This window comes from Neltuma alba, unplaced genomic scaffold (assembly GCF_004799145.2).
Source record: "Neltuma alba isolate B1F8T4 unplaced genomic scaffold, ASM479914v2 tig00011709_pilon, whole genome shotgun sequence".
NCBI lineage: Eukaryota > Viridiplantae > Streptophyta > Magnoliopsida > Fabales > Fabaceae > Neltuma > Neltuma alba.
In genome coordinates this window covers 99,073-121,163 of record NW_021636345.1, presented here as the reverse complement: position 1 = coordinate 121,163, position 22,091 = coordinate 99,073, and the positions used below count along the sequence as shown (strand labels likewise).

The 22,091-nt window shown below is 38.4% G+C and overlaps 3 protein-coding genes across 3 annotated transcripts; 1 reads left to right on the top strand and 2 right to left on the bottom strand.

Moving 5' to 3' along the window:
* Positions 1-1,012: 1,012 nt before the first annotated feature.
* Positions 1,013-2,051, bottom strand: LOC114717162 (NAD(P)H-dependent 6'-deoxychalcone synthase-like). Its single transcript, XM_028902258.1, has 2 exons — positions 1,729-2,051; positions 1,013-1,637 (listed from the first exon to the last, which is right to left on the bottom strand). Exons 1-2 carry the CDS (start codon positions 2,049-2,051, stop codon positions 1,013-1,015), a joined length of 948 nt encoding a protein of 315 aa, XP_028758091.1.
* A 48-nt stretch (positions 2,052-2,099) lies between these two features.
* On the top strand, positions 2,100-20,257 carry LOC114717140 (choline-phosphate cytidylyltransferase 2-like). The gene is made up of 10 exons (XM_028902236.1): positions 2,100-2,109; positions 2,191-2,242; positions 14,623-14,736; positions 14,839-14,934; positions 15,093-15,135; positions 15,229-15,384; positions 15,532-15,626; positions 15,869-15,971; positions 16,932-16,946; positions 19,840-20,257. The coding sequence occupies exons 1-10, from the start codon at positions 2,100-2,102 to the stop codon at positions 20,122-20,124; spliced, it is 969 nt and encodes a 322-aa protein (XP_028758069.1). The 3' UTR covers positions 20,125-20,257.
* Positions 20,258-20,712: 455 nt separating this feature from the next.
* LOC114717160 (NAD(P)H-dependent 6'-deoxychalcone synthase-like) lies at positions 20,713-22,083 on the bottom strand. Its single transcript, XM_028902254.1, has 2 exons — positions 21,743-22,083; positions 20,713-21,651 (listed from the first exon to the last, which is right to left on the bottom strand). The coding sequence occupies exons 1-2, from the start codon at positions 22,063-22,065 to the stop codon at positions 21,027-21,029; spliced, it is 948 nt and encodes a 315-aa protein (XP_028758087.1). The 5' UTR covers positions 22,066-22,083; the 3' UTR covers positions 20,713-21,026.
* Between the last annotated feature and the right edge of the window lie 8 nt (positions 22,084-22,091).

Below are 22,091 nucleotides of genomic sequence, written 5' to 3'. Positions count from 1 at the left end.
AGAGGAACTCCGGAGATGATAAAATGACATCCTTATTTATATCACGGATTTGCAAAGCATTCTATGTATACTACCTCCGGTCCCTTAATATGAAAGCTAAGTGACTAATTTTAGAATATTAATGAAGTTAGTTAACTTAGTTATTTATAATAAATATGTGTTGACTTTCTCAAATTATTCTTATTCAATCATGTACATTAAAACTATATTTAGATGAAAATATCTTACAATCAATATGGATATTTTTGAGAACACAATATAAATTTGAGAGACAAGGTGAATTAATATTTTATATTTAGAAATGTCAACTAGTTTTTATATTTAAGGCTAGGAGAGGTAGTATTTCTTAGTTTGCGCACATTCATAGGTTAGGACTAAGGAAACCTTCACTGAACTTATTGTTGTGAGTAATCTCATGTTTAATGACTCAAGTGTCAAGACACTGAGCTTTTGCCGCAGATATTCACAGAAGCTAGTGATGATCGTTTATTTGCTTCTTCTCTGCTTCCAGTATTATCACGGCGAGGAAAGATAAATAAACTTTAGGTAATACTATTTCCGGTCGTAAATATAAAAGTTAGTTAACTAATTTGAGTAGATTAAAAAAATAAGTTAAGTTATTTATTTATAATAAATATATATTGTCTTTCTTAAAATATCTTTGCTAATTAAGTGTATTGGTTAAAACAACTATTATTAGAAGGATTACTTTAAAAAAAATGAATAAATATAAAAAACAAAATGAATTAAAATTTTATATTAAGAGTTAAAATAAAAGTTAAATAATGTTTTATATTAAGAAGCACATGTAATGTATTCATAGTTTAGTATTCATATCCCCGACTTCCGAAACAGCACAGCTCAAAATAAGCATGACAAGGGATAAACAGAACAAACACGCACGCCACCCAGAAATAAAGAATCGATTGACCGAATACACTGAAGGGGAGACTTTTATTTTTGTGTTCTGCAGAATCGATGGCATCCTAATCAATCAAATATCATCTATGGTTTATATTTCGTGATCGTAGAGATCGGGAAGCTGAGGCTTGGTGGGTCCCTGGATTAAACGTTGCTGCTTAATGTGACTTATCTTTTTATGATCATCTTCAGTCAACGACCAGTCAAAGATCTGAAGGTTTTGGTTCATCCTGTCTTTGTTGTAGCTCTTTGGCACGAAGGTCACGCCTTGCTCGTAGAGCCATCTCAGACAAACCTGAGCGCTGGACTTGCCCCTCGCTTCTGCTATCTCCTTCACCACATCACTCTCCATGGCCTCGTTGGGTCCCCTGCTCGCTCCTTTCCTGAGCGGCGAGAACGCTGTCATCACTATCCCTTTTGATTTGCAGTAGTCCAGCAGCTTCTTCTGCTGCCATGCCAGGTTCATCTCCACCTGATTCACCGCCGGCGGAATGTTAGCGAATGACAGCAGATGGTCGAGCTTCTTGACGGAGAAGTTGCTGACCCCGATGGCTCTGGTGAGGCCCAGCCTCTGGCACTCTTCCATGGCCGCCCACACTCCCTTCAAGTCCAAAGGAACCACATCTTCCGCCTCTATAGGGAACGCGAACTTGCCTGGCTTAGCAGAGATGGGCCAGTGAATCAGATACAGGTCCAAGTACTCCAGCTGAAGATTCCTGCACCACAACATATACACATACATACAAACTAAGTCCTCCATTATTATTTGTGACCCTGAAACATATATGTCAAAGAAAGAAGTGAGACCTGAGAGAGTTCTGGAGAGCAGGAAGAACGAGGTGAGGATGATTGTTGGTGCACCAGAGCTTGGAGGTGATGAAGAGGTGTTGTCTGGATGGGACGAGGCCGAGCTCAAGAGCCTCCTTAATGGCTTCTCCGAGGGCAGCCTCAGAGCCATAGGCGGCGGCGGTGTCTAAGTGCCTGTAGCCCTGCCTTATGGCTTCCACAATGGCTTCCTTCGTGTCAACCTTGCAGGTGAAGTCTGGCGCAGACCCCATCCCGATCACCGGCATCTTCACTTCGCCGGTGGAAGAGCCTAGCACCACTGAAGGAATCTCACACACTGCCATGTTTAGCTGCTAAGAAACTTAAAGCCCGTGAAGATATATAGCAGAAATATGTATGAAGGTAAGGGATAGTTAACTGATAAGGTTTTTGGTTGTGGCGAGAGTGAATGAGAAAGTATTGAGGAACATGTCCTCTTTATAGGTGAGCTTTTTGAGCTGGTGGCGTGCTGTGGGATACTGTTCATGTTTGAAAAGTAAGTTATTTTTCTGCATTTCCTGTTTCACTGGAAGTAGTTGGCCATTAATATTATTATATTAGGCAACCCTTTCTTGACTGGTGCGCGCACACTTTAGATTGTTCAATGATAAAAAGTGATGGATTACTTCAAGTTTTCCACTGAGAGTAGCATGCACCTAATTTCTTCCGTTCCCCTCACCTCTGCTGCATCTTTCTCACGTACCTTTTCATTTCAATTTTTTTAAGTATATCCAGAACTAGTATTTCGTCCCATCCCATACCTTTTAAATATATATATATATATATATTCAATGTATATGGTCATAACAATGATATTATCATGTTTCTTCAAGGCATATGCAGCCTAATACGAAAAACCAGACCCCCCCCCCCACACACATCTTTGTAATGTATTATAATTAAATTTTATATTATGGAATTCTTCAAAAACTAGCCACTTATCATAAAAATTATTCAAAGTTGAATCCGGAGTCACATGCCTAAGCATGTTATTTTTAATCTAAATAAAGTACATCTTATTGATTTATACAAATGATTTGTAAATAAAGATATGATTGAAAAATGAATAGATGAGTACATTCAGGTACAATTATTTCTCTCGTCACCCTTACAGTGATTAAATAAAGGTAAAATTTCAAAAATAAATTATTTGAATTTTAAAATCTCAAATCAGTTTCGTTTCCTATTTTTTAATAACAATTTACTACAGTTGAAAAAGTAAATAAACATATTTTTGTAGAATTTGTTATTTGTGATTTTGAAATTCAAGTGGTATTTTTCTGAGATTTTTCCTTAAATAAAGTAGAATATAGCTTTAAAAAAAACAATTACATGCATTGTATTGTACGTAATTTTTTATTTTTTATAAATAAAATTTACTGCGTATTTATATGATCATCACACAAGGATAAAATAGAATTGTCTGTTAGATATTAAAAAAATTTCAAAGAAAAAAATTATTTATCTTGTACGTTTCAAATTTCAATGTCTCTTCCTTAAAGTCCATCCACCTTCTAATTTATTAGGTCCATTATAATCATATCTAGGCCGCGGTCTGAATTTGGATTATGCATATAATAATGTTAACAACCACATACACTACAAAAAAATATGTTAATTCTAGCGGTTATGGTGTTACATTTCTAGCGGTTTTAACCGCAACAAATAACATTTGTAGCGGTTAACGAAACCGCTAGAAAAACAGGTGTTAGAAAAAATTTCTAGCGGTTATCTCAACCGCTACACATCATGGTCAAAACGATAGAACATTTGTAGCGGTTACGAACCGCTAGAAATTATCTGAAGGAGACACATTCCTAGCGGTTACAAAACCGCTAGAAATTTTTTCCGGGGAAACGTTTCTAGCGGTTTTATAACCGCTAGAAACGTCTCCCCGGAAAAAATTTCTAGCGGTTTTGTAACCGCTAGAAACCTGCTAAACGGGAATTAAATAATTTCAGTAGCGCGAAAATTACTAGCGGTTATAGAACCGCTAGAAATGTTTGGGAAATTAAATTTTCACACCAATTGAATTTTTAGAATGGCGGGAAAATTTTCTAGCGGTTCTTAACCGCTAGAAAGTTTGGCGCGAAATTTAAATTTGACGAAATATTTCTAGCGGTTCTGAACCGCTAGAAATGTTTACCGTGCCAGAAAAAAAAATTTATGGTTTTTCATATTATAATTTTAAAAACCATTAAATAAATTATTTTGAAGAATTTTTGTTAATTTGTATAATTAGTTATATGTTACATTTTATATATTCAAATTTTGTAATAAAAAATATGTAATTAAATTATGAATGTGTTAAAAGAAGTGAATTTAATCTAACAAGATAATTTAATTGAATATTTAATAAGATAGTTGAATTGAAGATGATATATTTTGGAATATTGAACCTATAGTATTAAGTTGATGAGTATTTGAATCAGTTGAGGAGGGCATGACAAATGTGGAGAAGAAAAATCTGAAAGGAAAGGAGAAATAAATATGTTAGTAAATTTTAAATAAAAACAAATAAAAGATACAATGAATTATAAAATAAAATTCACTTACCATAGAGTAAAGAGAAAAAAACCACAATATGAGATAGTAAGAAAAAAAGAGAGAATTATGAAGAAGAATAGGAGAGGAAGGAAAAGAGATGGAGTAAATGAATGTAGAGAAGATATGGTATTTATAGAGATCAGCGACACATTTGTAGCGGTGTTTTTGTAGCGTTTTATAACATTTTGTAGCTGTTATTCATTTTCTAGCGTATATAAAGCGCTAGTAATTAGTAGCGGTTACATATGTAGCGGTTATTAACCGCTAGAAATTTAGTATTTTTTATTTTTAAAATCTGAACGAATTTTAATTTACAGGTATGTATTTTGTAGCGGTTCATAACCGCTACAAATTTTTTCACGATATTGTAATTTGTAGCGGTTATTAACCGCTACAAATTACAATTTTCACGAAATTGTAATTTGTAGCGGTTAATAACCGCTACAAATTACAATTTCGTGAAAAAATTTGTAGCGGTTATGAACCGCTACAAATGAAAATTTTTTTATTTTTAAAAAAATTTTACGAATTTTAATTTATACATATGTATTTATGGACGAAAAATTTGTTAAATAATTTATTTTGGATGCTGCTACTCTCCATCATCATCCGGCCTGAAAGGACATATTTTAAAAAAATTTGTTAAATTTATGTTGTATTTGGAAAAAATTAGTAATTAGTAGTTAATTATTTAAATAATTTAAGAAAAGACGTGTACCTGATAAGTGGCAAATTATCATCTCCTTGAGGAAAGAAGTCTTCAAAATTCGAGGGTTGGAAGGGTTCACTGTCGTAAATAATGTCACCATCACCCATATCGTAAAGATCCCGTGGCTTGAGGTGAACGACCATATTCCAGTCTTTATGTTTCTCGTCCTCGACATAGTAAATTTGGTGTGCCTCAGAAGCAAGGATATATGGCTCATCATCTTCAGATGCCCCCGTATGAATAAGTCTTGAGAAATTGACTGAGGTGATGCCCAAATGGTCAGTAGCGAGTCCCCGTGAAGTTGTCGTATTTGCCCAGGAGCATTTGAACAGTGTCACGGTGAAAAGCTGGTAAGTCAACTCAATAATGTCAATTAGCTTTCCATAGTAAGTGACGCCTCCAAAGCGCATATCGCCATCACTACTGCTAGCATAACATCTCGTTCCGAATGTCCCGCAAACTCCAGAGTTTTGTGTGAGCAATCCCTGATCACGTGCAACCGTACAGAACTTGAAGCCGTTGACATTGTACGCGGTAAACCTCCGTGCATGGTCTAACGGACCGAGAGAAAGAGCTCTGAATTCATCTGTGTATGGGCTGTTGTCATTACGTATTCGACGTGTAAACCAACTGGGAAACTCTTTGTGGACTCTTTTATCAATGTCAGCAGAACGCGCACGGCCCCGTAGCTGACGCTGAGATAACTCCTAAACTCACTATAGTAAAGTGTAATTTGTTAGAAGAGTCAATAAGAAACAAATATAAAGTGTAAAAGCTAGTGAGCTTATATGATATATATACTTACTGCATGAAGGGTTCAACTTGGCTGCAATTTATCAAAACGTGTCTGTGTGCCTGGAGTTTCTCTGTAGGAGTGAGTCTGAAGAATTCATATCCTCCAACTGGTTTCCCAACAGGAGGAAATAAAGTTGACGTGGAAGGACCGGGAGGAGAATCATCTACGCGACGCGGGCGGTTAAAAGATGTCTCCATGTCATCAAAGTACCTCGAACAGAAAGTTAGGACCTCATCTCCGGAATAACCTTCTGCTATTGACCCCTCAGGCCATGCCTTATTCCTAACATATGATTTTAATTTTCCAAGTACCTGTAAGTTAAAATTGCATTAATAATTACGAGTAAATGAAAGAACAATGTGAAATTTAAAGAGGCGGGAATAAAAGATAATCTAGTACCTCTCTATAGGGTACATCCATCGATAGTGAACTGGGCCAGCAACCTTTGCTTCTCGAACAAGGTGGACAGTCAAGTGAACCATAACAGTAAAGAATGATGGAGGAAATATCATCTCCAAGTGACAAAGTGTAAGAATAATTTTATTTTGCAGCTGATCAAGCTCTTCCGCTACCAAGACCTTCGCACACAACTTCTTGAAAAATGAACATAATTCTACCAAAACCACCGATACATCAGAAGGAAGTGTGTTTTTCAAGGCCAATGGAAGTAACTGTTGCATAAGAACATGAGAGTCATGACTTTTCAACCCAGTAACCTTTCGAGCCTGCAGATCGATACACCTTGAGATGTTGCTAGAATATCCATCTGGTACTTTTATGTTCTTCAACGTCGAGAGGAAGATATCCTTGTTCTGCTTTGTCAAGGTGAATTTAGCTGGCTGAAACTTGTCGTTTTCATCAGGCCAAGCCTCTTCACGAATTCCCCAGGCCCGTAAATCTTTTCTAGCTGCGAGATGGTCTTTGGACTTTCCAGCTTCATTGAGCAACGTATATAGCACATTATCGCACACATTTTTTTCAATGTGCATAACATCCAAACTGTGTCGTAGCAAATTAGATTCCCAATAAGGAAGAGTGAAAAATATGCTTCTCTTCCGCCATTGCATAGGTTGCGTATCAGATGTCCCACGAGATCGTCGTCCCAATCGTTCGGGATCCACACTCTTACCAAACTCGATATGAACATCTTCTAACTGCCGCAAAATATCCATACCAGACAAAGTAACAGGAGGATCTCTCTTCTCCTGTTTCCCATCGAAGCGAATCCGTTGCAATCTAAGTCTGTGCTTGGAATCAAGGAACCGTCGATGTCCTATGAAGCACCACTTGCGACTGTGTGGAAGGCGACATGGCACAGAATCAAAATTGCACTCAGGACAGGCCAACCCAGTATGCACATTCCAGCCAGACAAAGTTCCCAAACCGGGAAAATCACTTATTGTCCACATCAAGGCTGCACGGAGATTGAATAGTTGCTTGTCATGTGAGTCATATGCCTCAACACCATTCGTCCATAGGTCGAGCAATTCGTGTATCAACGGTTGCAGGTATACGTCAATATCATTTCCTGGTGCTTTCTTGCCAGGAATGATCATGGAAAGCAAAAAGGAGCTCTGCTTCATGCACATCCAAGGTGGTAGATTGTATGTAATTAACACCACCGGCCAGATACTGTAACTTGTGCTCATGTTTCCGAAGGGATTAAAACCATCGGTTGCCAATGCAAGACGTACATTTCTAGGATCATTGGCAAAGTCTGGAAATTTCGCATCAAACGCTTTCCACGCCTCCGAGTCTCGTGGGTGCCTTAACCTACCATCTAGGTTTTCCTCAGTCGCGTGCCACCTCATGTGCTGAGCCATTTTTGATGACATATACATTCTTTGCAACCGTGGTTTCAAAGGAAAGTATCTAAGAAAATAATATATTAAAAATTTAAAATACCGAATATTTTTAGAGACGGAACAAGTAACACGCTGTAATAATTTGTACCTGAGAATTTTGGCCGGTTTCTTCTTTTGCTTCTTGCCCTTTCGTACCGACTTATAGCGTGACGTCTTGCATCTCGTACAAATCTCTTTGTTGGCATCATCTCCCCAGTATAGCATACAGTCGTTTGGGCATGCATCTATCTTCTTATAGTTCAAGCCAAGCTTGTTAATAATCTTTTTTGCTTCGTAAAAAGACGGAGGGAATTCAGCTTGGGGGAAAGCATCTCCCAGTAACTCCAGCAACATAGACATCGCCTTGTCAGTCATACCGCACAAGCATTTGATGTGATACAGCCTCACCAAGAATGACAACTTCGAATACTTTGTACACCCAGAATAAAGAGGCTTGTCAGCTTCGGTCATGAGGTCAAAAAATTCCCGAGCAGTTTCGTTTCTTAGAAACTCCGGTTGAGGTCCCTCTACTTCATCTTCGTTGGGATTCGAGCTTTCGTGAACACCAAAAGCATCACGCACAGCATCATTCACGGCATCGGCCTCATCCACTCGAACTCCCATCCGTGAAACTACTGGCACTGACTCAGCACCCATATCTAGCCGTTCCCCATGTAGTTGCCAAAATACGTACTCTCGCGGAAAAGGCTTAAAGATTAAATGTTCCCTAACAATATCTTTGGGATGCCACTTTTTGAAATTACATTTAGGACAGGGACACTGAATCTTACCATTTACGGCAGCATTGGCGAAAGCAAAATCCAAGAAATAGTTTAGACCAGCCAAGTATTGCGGAGTCGACCGGTGCAAGTTGATCCACGACCTATCCATGACTAATAATGCTCAAATTTCGTGAAAATATGCCACAGAGCTCAAAGAGAAGTTAAAATGAAATTCAGTTGAAGTGCTTCAGCTTATAAAGGAGGGTGGAGGAACGGTCATTTTTTTGTAGCGGTTACAAAACCGCTACAAATTTGTAGCGGTTTTAACGGAAAATTTCAATTTCCAGCGGTTATTAACCGCTAGAAATTCTAAATATCGGTTACAAACCGATAGAAATTTCTAGCGGTTTAACGGGAATTTTCTCTCCATCTGTTTTGAATTTTCTAGCGGTTTTATAACCGCTAGAAAAATCGGTCAAATTCTCAAATTTTCTAGCGGTTCACCAGAACCGCTAGAAAATTCTACAGTTTTAAAAATATTTATTAAATTAATAAATGATTATAGAATTATTTCGAGTAATTAATATGTTTAACGTGTTTAATAAATTGTAATGTTGATGTTGTAATAAATAAATAAATATTTCAATATTAATTAGTACTTGACATAAATAAAATTATAGAAATAAATCAATAAAGGAAACAAATAAATATAAAATTTAGATAAATATCTAAATAATATATAAAACCGTAAAATTAAGATTCTAATAAAATCCGATACAATGAAAGCAAATCATGGGTGGGGGGCAGAAGCAGCATCATCGGGATCATCCTCTGCTGAATCCTCCGGCTGACGGTGGGCAGGCCGCTCAACCTGCTGGGACTGGACTGGCGGATGGCGGGGTAGGGGCGGGACTGGTGGCATGTGTAGGTCGGGGATGTCAGGAACCGAGATGTTTGGAGCTATACTGACCACCACATGACGCAGAGCCGTAGCAGCTGCCAAGAGCTGGTCAAGCTGCGTCTGGAGCTGACGATCACGCTCCTGGAACTGACGATCACGCTCCACGATCCTGGCCTCGAACTCTTGTCTGAGCTCCTCTCGCAATTCCTCTGAAGATGAGGAACCCGGCCGCTTCGCACTCGCATGAGAGCTCCCAGCAGTATATGAAGGGCCAGCGCCACTTGAGCGGGGCAGCCTAGTCGGTGTAGGTCCAAGTCCAAGCCCGCTAACTCGACCAGGGTGCTGCGGCCGGCCAAGACCCGCTAAAAGTGAGGCGGTGGGATCCAAGGCAGACCCCTGAGACTCACGCAACTCGGAATCGACCTGAGTCATCCGTGCCTACCAAAATTAATATAAAGAAGTTAATTATAATATAATGATATCTACACTGTGATATTATATTAATATTTAATTTATTACTTACCGCTATCTCCTCAACCTCATCCGACGCACGCCCGTCTCGGGGTCTATACACCATCGGCCACATCTCGCCATAAGTGGGCGTGTATCCCCGCTCCTGCTGCGTCTTTTCTATCTGTAAATGAAATCAAAGAAATAATTAGTTACAAATTAAATACATCTACATATTTAATAAATTTATTTCAAGTACTCACAATCTCGTCATAAGTGATCGCAAAGCTCCTGGATCCAGCCCTATGACGTATCGTCTGATGCCTGACGCTCCTAGCATTTCTCCTAGAAAGAGCCTGAAGCAAAATGTAAAAAAATTAAATTAAATGAGTCAAGTCGGATAAAAAATAAAGAAATTATAATTAATACAATATTATCATACCATCTGGTCAGCCGTCATCCTAAAATAGACGTAAGTGGACCAGTCTTGGTCCGGGACTCCACCAGGTACATCTGCCAGTATCTCCTGGAGGGGCCTCGTCCCGTCACCTTTCTTCTCCCTCCACAGGTCGGCCCTCCTGTTCTTCCATGCCATCCCCAGCCTCTTGATCGTGTCAGCCCTCAACTCCTCCCCCAGAATAAATTTACTCTATGATTAAAATAATAAATTAACTAAATAACAAATTATAAACAAATAATTAAGCAATTTCAATAATTAAAAACAAATAATTAGTTTTTAACTAATTTAACAATATTATAAATAAAATATAAATTAATCAAAGTTTAATAATAATTAAACAATTAAGTAATTTAAATAAAAAAATATTTTTACTCAACTAAATTTAAAATTATTATAAGTAATAAATTAATGAAATCAATAACAAATTATTTTCATTTAACTACTTTTAAATAATTTAAATTAAAAATATATATTCATTTAACTACTTTTAAAAATATTATAAATAACAAACAAATTAAATAAATAAAAAATTATAATCAAACAATTAAATTATTTGAAAACAAAATATATAATCATTTATTTAAATTAAAAAAAATTATAAATAACAATTTTATATTACCTTCATTATTTCCCAGCCTTGCTGCTTCTTGTCTGAGGTGATCTTCTTCCAGTCCTGCACGTAGATGGGGAACAGCGTCCACTGCTGACCAAGGAGGCGCACGTACTTGTTGTACAACTGGCCACCTTTCTTCGTCGGTTGGCCCAACTCATTGAGCGGCACAACCACTCGTCCGCCCGTCATCATAGACAGCTCTCTGGCTGTCAGCCTCCGATAGGACCTGTTCCCCTCAGTGTCTACAAAATTTAATTAAGAAATAAATTATATATCAATAAATTAATATAATTTCTATATAAATTAAATACTGATCAAAACTTTAAAAAGTTAAAATAAATACTTACCGACAAATTCCACCTCATAACCAGCCTGACGTCTCGGAGCAGGACGCTGTGCAGCCTGGGGATACTCATTCCCCTGATCCTGCTCCTCCTCCTCCTCCTCCTCGTCAGCAGCATCAGCATGGGGTTGCTCATCCCCAGTAAAATGAGCCTCCTCAGTCCGCTCAATACCATCATGCTCCATAAAACTGAGGATATCCTCCTCGCTCAGATCGTAGTCATGAATGCTGGGAAATGGCTCATCAGCATCATGATGAACCTCACTGGGTCCAGCTCTCTCAGGATCAATTGGGTCTTTCCCATGTCGACGAGGCATCCTAATAACAACAAATAGTAATTATTTATAAATGAAATAAAAAAAATTAATTTATAAGCTATAACATAATAAAATTAATAAAATAAAACATAAAATAAAAATTATTTATCAATAAATTACTATTTTTACCTGAAAATAAGGATCTGCAACTGAATCAGAACTCAAATATGTTTGTGAAGAAAATTCAGCAGAGCTTCGCTTCCAGAACGATTGAAGAAGTGAGAGTGTGGGGGGGGGTATATATAGACCGAGACTTTCTAGCGGTTAGGCACAAAACCGCTAGAAATTTCTAGCGGTTTTGTGCCTAACCGCTAGAAATTCCCAACGGTCATATGACCGTTGGGAATTTCTAGCGGTTCACGGCCGAACCGCTAGAGATGTCTAGCGGTTCGGCCGCGAACCGCTAGAAAGTCTGGCGGTTCGGGCCTGAACCGCCAGACTTTCTAGCGGTTCCCGGCCGAACCGCTAGAAATCTCTAGCGGTTCGGCCGTGAACCGCTAGAAATCTCTAGCGTTTAGGGACCGAACCGCTAGAAATTTCTAAAACTCCTCGGGGAATGAAAAAAATTTCTAGCGCTTCATGCATCAACCGCTAGAATTTTTCAGTGTCTAGCGGTTTATTAGCCTGAACCGCTAGAAAGTAAACGCTACAAATTTGGCGCCAAGTTCCCGCCAAAGCCCGGGGAGTTTTCTAGCTCTAATTTTCTAGCGGTTAGGGGTTAACCGCTAGAAATGTGCGTTTAATGGTCAAACCGTCTGTATTTTGCAGCGGTTTTTGTAGGAACCGCTAGAAATATCTGAAATTTCTAGCGGTTTTGTTTAACCGCTAGAAAGGTTCCGCTGCTACTTCTACAATCCCTTGTAGTGATAATGCTTGTATCAACAAAAAAAAACCACATAATGCAACGAAAAATAAGAATTATATTAATTATTACCATGATAAGACGTGCCCATAAGGCATTACAACGAGAATAAATCACCAACCACCCTTGAAAGGTGACACATTAGCTGATGAATACTTAATTAATCTGCATTCATCAAGTGAAGACCCAACTTTAATTTCTTAATTTTCAAAGACCCATAGGAATTAGCTATGAGCTAATATACTCTGTAAATTTTTAAATGTAAATGTTAAATAACTAATTTATAGAAATTAAAAAAACTACTGAAATTAATTATATGTAACAAATATATTTTAAATTTTCTAAAATATCTCTTTCATCATTTGTATTGTCTCATTGATAAATCCCCATTTAGCATGTATATGTGTGTACAATTAACAGGATATTATTTGAAAAAAATTATAAATTTGCATATGAGACAAATTAGTTTGAGATTTTATATTTAATATCAAAATAAATTTCTCAATTTACATTTAGTTTAGGATAAAAAGAGTAACAAATGTGACAACTCAACAAACATGATTTATTATTTTAAATACTCCAACTACTGCCATTTTGCCCTTCACGTTGATCGATTATGCCCAACTATAACTATATTCTTAATGAAATGACCTGAGATGTTGTGATATCACATCAATGTACGTAATATCTTAGGTGAGTCAATTCAAAATTGTGTATCAAACCTATTACCTTACTAAACATATGTCAATTACTTTAGTCAACACGTTCAATCCACGAAGAATACAAAGAGGCTTTAATTTTTAAAAAAATATACGGTGGAGCCACATGTAAGATGAAGACTTATCCTTTTTATATAGTCTCTCTCTCGTCTAGCAGCCCGGCGGCTACAAAGAAACAAGTCCCCGATATAAAGTTATTACCTTTTTTTTTTTGGTGAACTTTAATCAAGTATGCTGGTTAAAAAAAAAAAAGAACTTTAATCAAGTATATTAAAATTAAAATTAAAGATTGGGCCGTGAGAAGGCTCGATGATGGTGACATTTTCTTGTTTATGAATCCTTTATGATGATAGTTGTTTTTAATGACAAGAGTCAGTTATATAAATTAAACGAATATTATTATATTTTATTAATAATTAAATTTTTGGATAAATTAGTCGATTAAAAGGTTCTCTGCTTGATAACTTCATTGCTTATTATTTTCAATCTTCCTATACTCTTCTCTTACCAGCACCTTCAATTGTCTTTTTGTACATCTTAGAACCATTTTAAATAAATTTATACTACTATTCTATTTTTAAAAGGACCAAGTCAGTTCTTTCTTGTATAGGATCATTACATGCTTGATGAGTGCATACCATATAAATATATATATAATTTTTCTTTCTTATAAAACTAATGTGTTGATTGTTTGAATAAGACTTGGGAGTTTGAATGCATTCTATTATGCATGGAAATCCAAGAAACCTCTAAATTATTTTAAGCTCCACTTAGCTTGTTTTCATTTTTTTAAGCTGTGTAATTTACTAGAGTTAAATATATATCAAACATTAAAAAAAATAAAATAATTGAATCATTCGAATTCTGCAAAGCTGTAGAGAAAGCCTACTTACGAATTGACATTTGCGTCAGTGATCGCCTTTTCAGCAAAAGGCGAGAGGTCTCTAGTTGGCGGTTGTTAGTGTGAGACTACGTTTTATTACTCTTTCGATCGTTTTCATAGTTTCTCGTGATTAGATGGATATTTTTATAACGCAATATTTAAATACGTATATAACTGCTATTTATCTTTTTTACTACTCTTTGATCCCTAACATAGGATATAATTAGTGAGTAAATGTGTAAGATTTATTTCATATTTTTATCAAATTTTTAAATTAATTATATCGATGTTCTTTCAACAACAATCAAATAAGAGAAGGAATTAGATAAGATGCTTATGGTATTCTAAAAAAATATATTACTCCTCTGCTCCTATTTATAAGACAGAGAGAGAAGGTTTTTTAATCCTAAAAAAATGATATTAATGGTATTCAGAGCGCAAGTCCAAAACAATATAATCAAATTAGATATGAACTGATATAGTAGTAATAGCATATTTATTTAGATGACTTGAGAAAGTTTAAGTGTGCTTCTGAGAAAGGGGACATTTTCTGTAAAATTCTGAAAAATTAGTTATATCGCTATCCTAAAGTAATTTATGATGTTCTTTTCTCCGTTCGTGCTTTTGCAATGAAATATAAGTTTGGAATCATGAAATTGTATTTTCATTATTGTTTGGCTAATTCTGTGGCCTTTTAACGCAAATTTTAGATTTCCAAATACCTACTTGCTTGTTGGATGTTGCAACGAAGAAGTCACCAACAAATACAAGGGCAAAACTGTTATGACGGAGGCTGAACGTTATGAATCGCTTCGGCACTGCAAGTTAGATGCTTATGTCAACTCTTTCTTTCTTTCTTTCTTTCTTTTGGGTGAATAAGCAGCTCTTAGTGACTTACCATAATAATGAGAATTAACTTTGAGCAGGTGGGTGGATGAAGTAATTCCAGATGCGCCATGGGTTATGACACAAGAATTTATTGACAAGCACAAGATCGACTATGTGGCTCATGATGCTCTTCCGTAAGAAAATTCCCTGCCCGTATCTCTCTAGTTCTTACGTGTTTATTGGATTTGTAATGATCATAATATTTAACTCTGTATTTGCATTGGTGGAGTAATGGTTGAAGCTTTTGAATGCATAGTATAATCTTTTGCACTTGCCGATGAATTGTTCACATCTATGCTGATGCCAGTGGGGCTGGAAACGATGTTTATGAATATGTATGAGAAAATGTTCTGTCAGCCTTGGTTGTTTATTTTGATGAAAGTATATCTTTTCAGGTATAATTTATGTGAATCAATTTTTGTTTGCAGGTTAAATCCATTGGGAAATTCAAGGAAACAAAACGAACAGAAGGGACATCTACTTCAGACATTATAATGAGGATTGTCAAAGACTACAACAACTATGTTTTGCGTAACTTAGATCGGGGGTACTCGAGGAAGGACCTCGGTGTGAGCTATGTGAAGGTATGAACTGGCATATTTTTTTCAAATCCTTATTTTGTATAAATGAATTGATTGTACTTGTCTGGTAAAAGAATAATTGTTTTCATTTACATCATTCTCACATCTGTTGGAGGATTTTACTTGTTGTGCTTGCGTTCACATTGACAGGAAAAGCGATTAAGGGTGAATAGGAGGCTTAAGAACCTTCAAGAGAAGGTAAAGGAACAGCAAGAGAAAGTTGGTGAAAAGGTATATCAACTCAAGTCATTAACCCATAATGTCAGATTAACTAAGTTGAAATAATACTTTAAGGCTTGGCCATGTGATATTAATGAGATGGCAAGATTGTGAGATGAGAAACAATAAGTGAAGAATCTTACGTGTGCATGTGATAAAGATTACTGAAAAACAGAGAACTCTGGTTTGTTACCTATAGTTGTCTTAGAAATTGAACGTTATAGGAATCTGTATTTGCTGCCATATATTTTGTCTTGTCGATTCAAAGTGTTGCGAAGACTGCTACTATGCATCGATATGAGTGGCTGGAAAATGCTGATCGCTGGGTTGCTGGATTTCTGGAGAGGTTTGAAGAAGGTTGCTACAAGATGGTATGTTAATTTATGCAGACAAATTAAAGTATGTTATGTTACGCTTGATATGCTTGCAGACTAAAAGGTAACTTCTCACTACTTTTTCTTTTTCTTATTTTCTGTTATGACTCGGGTCTGAAAAGGATATTAAAGCCAATAACAGGATAAAAGGAACAATATATTCATTGCATTTGAAGAGGTTATTACAGTGCTCTATATATAGAGGTGTGACACGAGATATACAATTGAGAAAACACTGTCCACGTAGCCCTAATACAATATTCTAGAATAATGAACTAATGGGCCAAATATTTGGGCTGAGTGTTGTGTTGATTGGGCTGATCTTTTACTCTGACAGCCTCCCGCAAGCTGAACGGGAGTGAGCAAACTGTGAGGCTTGACCTGAGATGTTCAAAACGGGAACCATCTAAAGGTTTGGTAAAGATGTCAACTATTTGATCCTTGGATGAGAGGAAGGTGATATTCAAGGCCTTGGCAGCTACTCTTTCTTGAACAAAATGGTAGTCTAATTTTATGTGTTTGGTTCTAGCATGCATAATGAGATTTGCTGCCAGGTATGTTGCTCCAATGTTATCACAGCACAAAGTGGCAGCGCTATAGAGTGGAATACCCAATTCTTTTAAAAGAGTTTGAAGCCATATTAGATCACAGGTGGCCAAGGCTAAGGATTTATATTCTGCTTCAGTGGAGGAGCGAGCCACGCTTTGTTGTTTCTTAGAACTCCAAGAAATGAGATTAGATCCAAAGAAAATGCAGAAACCTCCAGTGGATCGTCTATCATCAGGGCATCCTGCCCAATCAGCATCAGCAAAGGCAATAAGAGAGGAAGCAGAAGGATTTTGAATGAAAATACCATGATCAATGGTATGACGCAGATACCGAAGTATGCGTTTGATTGCCTTCCAGTGGCTGTCTCTGGGTGTATGGAGAAATTGACACACTTTGTTTACAGCAAAGGACACATCCGGTCGTGTGAAAGATAAATATTGAAGACTTCCTACAGTGCTTCTATATAATGATGAGTCATTGAAAGAGGACCCATCCAAAGCAAAGAGTTTGGTGGAGGCAGCCATGGGGGTTCGAACAGGCTTACAATGTAACATATTTGTTTTCTTCAACAAATCAGTGATATATTTTCTTTGAGACAAGAAAAGACCAGAGGATGTAGATTGAGCCTCTATGCCAAGAAAATAATGCAAAGGTCCGAGATCCTTAACAGGAAAATGGTTTCCCAAGGTGGCAATTAAGTTGTGAATATCAGCAGAATGAGACCCAATGATCAGGATATCATCAACATAAACCAGCATATACAGAACAGAAGAGCCACAAATTTGGGAAAACAAAGAAGAATCAGATTTTGAGGGAATAAAACCAAGTTGGGTAAGAACCATACTCAGTTTCGAGAACCATGCCCTCGGAGCTTGTTTCAAACCATAAATCGACTTGTGTAACTTGCAGACATACTGTGGAAACAGTGGGTGTTTGAAACCTGGTGGTTGACTCATGTAAACTTCTTCATCCAGAAGGCCATGGAGAAATGCATTATGAACGTCAATCTGGTGCATTGACCATCCTTTAGACACGGCGAGGGAGAGAAGGAGACGGATGATGGTGGGCTTGATGATCGGAGAGAACGTATCAGTATAATCGATACCTGGAGATTGGTGGGAGCCCAGTCACGCCTTGCACTTCTCAAGTGTGCCGTTCGGGCGAAACTTCTAGCGAAAAACCCATTTGCAACCAACAACATTTTTGTGGGAGGGAGGTGGAACCAAAGACCAAGTGTGAGTGGAGAGAAGAGCATTGAGTTCAGATTCCATAGCAGAACACCATTCGAGCTGGCACAGACCGGAGAGGACCGAGGTGGGGGTATCTGACACAGCAAAGATGTTGGGATTCGAGCGCAGAGAAGTGTGGCGAGATCTAGGAGGAGGCCAAGGAATCGTACCATCTTGAAATTGTTTAGGGAGAAGGGAGCAAGTTTGAGCACGGGTAGTCATGGGGTGTGGCCGTGCAGCAGTGGATGGCGGTTTAGAAAAAGAGAGAGACGGAGAAGTAGCAGGGGAGGGGGAAGGAGATAAGGTCAAACCGGGTGGGGAAAAGGGAGTTGGTGAACGAAGTGGGCTGGAGTGGGTAGGTTGAAAGGAAGGCCCAAAAATGTGAGGCCCAGAAACGGTAACATTGTGCTGAATGGAATTGGGTAGGAAGGGGACGGTAGAAAAAGGATTGAAAGGGGAGGAGACAGGATGGGCCGAAGAGAAGTGAGTTTGTGCTGGAAATTGGGCCTCATCAAATAGGACATCTCTAGAGATATATATTTGACGGGTTTTGGGATCAAAACATAAATACCCATGGTGATCAGTAGCATACCCGAGAAAAATACAAAGAGTGGAACGTGGTTCAAGCTTGTTCTTGGTATAGGGTCGAAGATTGGGCCAGCGTGCACAACCAAAAACTTTGAAAAATTTGTAATCTGGATTGTGATTAAAAAGGAGGTGATAAGGAGATTTAAAATTGAGAGAAGCAAACGGTAGACTATTAATTAAATAAACGGCGGTGGCAAAGGCATGAGCCCAGAAACGTGGAGGTAAAGATGCATGATGGAGCAGAGCAAAGCCTTTTATCCTGTTATTAGCATGATCAAAACGGTGAGGGCAATTGTGTATAGTATGGCCTTGTCGTCTACACAGCTGGCACTGGTTGTCAGAAAGTGTACTGGAGGTGGAAAAAGCGGGAGAGAAGGCAGAAAACCATCCTCTGCCACGTCCAAATCTGCCCCATCCACGAGTTGAAAAACATCCACTACGACCTCTGCCATGATGAACATTTCGAAAAAAGTGAGGCACATAGGGGGGTTGTCTAGAAACTGCATTGGCAGAGAAATCAATTTGTAGTGTTGAGTGGAGGTTGTGCAAGCGTGCTTCATGAATGAGGAGATAACTTAGGACATCTTCAGGTGACAACTCATTAGCTTTGGTGGTAAGGGAAGCAACAATATACTCAAAATTAGTGCCGAGACCATTTAGAAGATATGCAACAAAGTCCATGTCATCAACTGGACGTCCAGCAGTGCTGAGGGCTTCGGAAAGCATGATTGCCTGCTTGTAGTAGTCTGAGATTGATTCAGAGCCTTTTTTAAGTGTGGTGAGTTGATTATGGAGATGAAGAAAGCGAGCTTGAGATTTTTGAGTGAATGTGCATTCAAGGGCTAGCCACATAGAACGTGAGGTTTTGTTTTTAATAACTTGGCCTATCAGTGGTTCAGATAGAGAGGAGATGAGAACAGAAAGAATATATTGATCTTTCTGAAACCAAGAAGTGTATTCAGGATTGATAGTGCCATCATCAAGTCTCATGGACGGTGGAATAGTGGTGCCATCAATGTGGGAATAGAGCTGCTGGCCATGAAGATAGGGAACCATCCAGATGGTGTAATTCTCATTGGTAAGTTTAATGGAAATAAAGTGAGAGGGAGAGGATGCCGAGGCAGAGTAAGAGGGAAGAGTGGAGGAAGGAGAAGTTTGAGAAGAAGGAGAAGTAGAAGAGGTGCTGGACGAGATAGTAGACATTTTGTGTTAAAAAAAATTGTAGCAATGGAGAGACGGTGGCTCTGGTACCATGAAAAGGATATTAAAGCCAATAACAGGATAAAAAGAACAGTTTAATCATTGCATTTGAAGAGGTTATTACAGTGCTCTATATATAGAGGTGTGACATGAGATATACAATTGAGAAAACACTGTACACGTAGCCCTAATATAATATTCTAGAATACTGAACTAATGGGCCAAATATTTGGGCTGAGTGTTTGTTGATTGGGCTGATCTTTTACTTTAACAGGTCCATGCCAGGGCACAGCAATCAGGATCAAATTCAAGAGAGGTTAAGCGGTCAGCAACCACGAGAGTGTTCACTTCTGCAACAAAAGGGGAAAAGTGATCATGAGGAGGGTGAAGAGTGTTATTATGATGACTATGGAGAGGAGTTTTGTTTTGCAAATGACGGTGAAGGGTATTATTATGAAGGTGGGGATGACAGTGATGAAGAAGAATATTTTGTTGAGAGTTGCTATACCAGCGATGAAGAATATTTTGTTGAAAGTTGCGATGAAGAGCGCCTTAAAAACGTGAAAGATGAAAAAGAAAAGTAGGTCTGTTTACCGTGATGGAACCTATCCTTAGCGAAATGTGTATTAGTGGATGATGGTGCCACCTATTTCATTGGAGTAATCTATCTTTATTATCATTCTATCTACAAAAAGCTAAAGCACAAAAATTGTTAGTGGTTTATATTTTTGTGCATTGAACTCATGGTTGCGACTTGTGTGTACTCTCTTGTTTATTGACTTGTTAAAACTGGAGAAAATACCACGAGTTTTTGTCACAGATCGCCTGGTGTGCCCATCAATATTCCAAGGATCTGGATTTCTCTTGACTAATGTTTAATTTTAAAGCAACTGTAAATCTGTAATGTTTGGGTTTAGTATAATTTTGTTGGATTGAAGTTTGAAGCAAGAAAATATAAAATAACAGTAATGACATATCAAACTTATCCTTCTCGATCGAGTATGGTTAAGTTGATTTAGCTTGCATGTGCTCAAATTTTTAGATTGTGAAGTTTGTAATTGAGACTTTTGACGAGGACGTATTTAAATTCGTGTCACCGATAGTGAAGAAATTAGAAACGTGTGTTGTTATCGAGGTTACCATCAGTATTACCTACAGGCTACAGGTATAACTCATTCTCTAAAGCTTTTTGGAGTTGTTATACAGGGGAAGTAACACACACACACACACACACACACACACGAAATTCACTTGTCATATCGAGGAAAGAAATTATAAAACATGATGTTAAATTTTGAAAGCATGAGCTATGGTATCAATCCGTAAGTAATTGAGGGTCGTTTTTCCAAAAAGGTATGCAATTTCAATAAGCCCTTTTATTTTCTCTGTTTTGATCCTGTTCTGGTCAAGTCATTGAGTCCTCTGTTTTTATTTTTGTGTTCTGCAGAATCGATGACACCCTAATCAATCAAATATCTTCTATGGTTTATATTTCGTCATCGTACAGATCTGGAAGCGGAGGCTTGGTGGGTCCCTGGATCAAACGTTGCTGCTTTATTGCACTCATCTTTTTATGATCATCTTCAGTCAATGACCACTCAAAGATTTGCAGGTTTTGGTTCATCCTGTCCTTGTTGTAGCTCTTTGGCACGAAGGTCACGCCTTGCTCGTAGAGCCATCTCAGACAAACCTGAGCGCTTGACTTGTCCCTCGCTTCTGCTATCTCCTTCACCACATCACTCTCCATGGCCTCGTTGGGTCCCCTGCTCGCTCCTTTCCTCAGCGGCGAGAACGCTGTGATCACTATCCCTTTTGATTTGCAGAAGTCCAGCAGCTTCTTCTGCTGCCATGCCAGGTTCATCTCCACCTGATTCACCGCCGGCGGAATGGTGGCGAATGAGAGCAGATCGTCGAGCTTCTTGACGGAGAAGTTGCTGACTCCGATGGCTCTGGCGAGGCCCAGCCTCTGGCATTCTTCCATGGCCGCCCACACTCCCTTCAAGTCCAAAGGAACCACATCTTCCGCCTCTATAGGGAACGAGAACTTGCCTGGCTTAGCAGAGATGGGCCAGTGAATCAGATACAGGTCCAAGTACTCCAGCTGAAGACTCCTGCACCACAACATATAGACAGACGATTAAACTAAGTCGTCCATTATTATTAGTGACCCTGAAGCATATATGTCAAAGAAAGAAGTGAGACCTGAGAGAGTTCTGGAGAGCAGGAAGAACGAGGTGAGGATGATTGTTGGTGCACCAGAGCTTGGAGGTGACGAAGAGGTGTTGTCTGGAGGGGACGAGGCCGAGCTGAAGAGCCTCCTTAATGCCTTCTCCGAGGGCAGTCTCAGAGCCATAGGCGGCGGCGGTGTCAAAGTGCCTGTAGCCCTGCCTTATGGCTTCGACAATGGCTTCCTTCGTGTCGGCCTTGCAGGTGAAGTCTGGCGCAGACCCCATCCCGATCACCGGCATCTTCACTTCGCCGGTGGAAGAACCTAGCACCACCGAAGGAATCTCACACACTGCCATGTTTAGCTGCTAAGAACCTTAAAGCT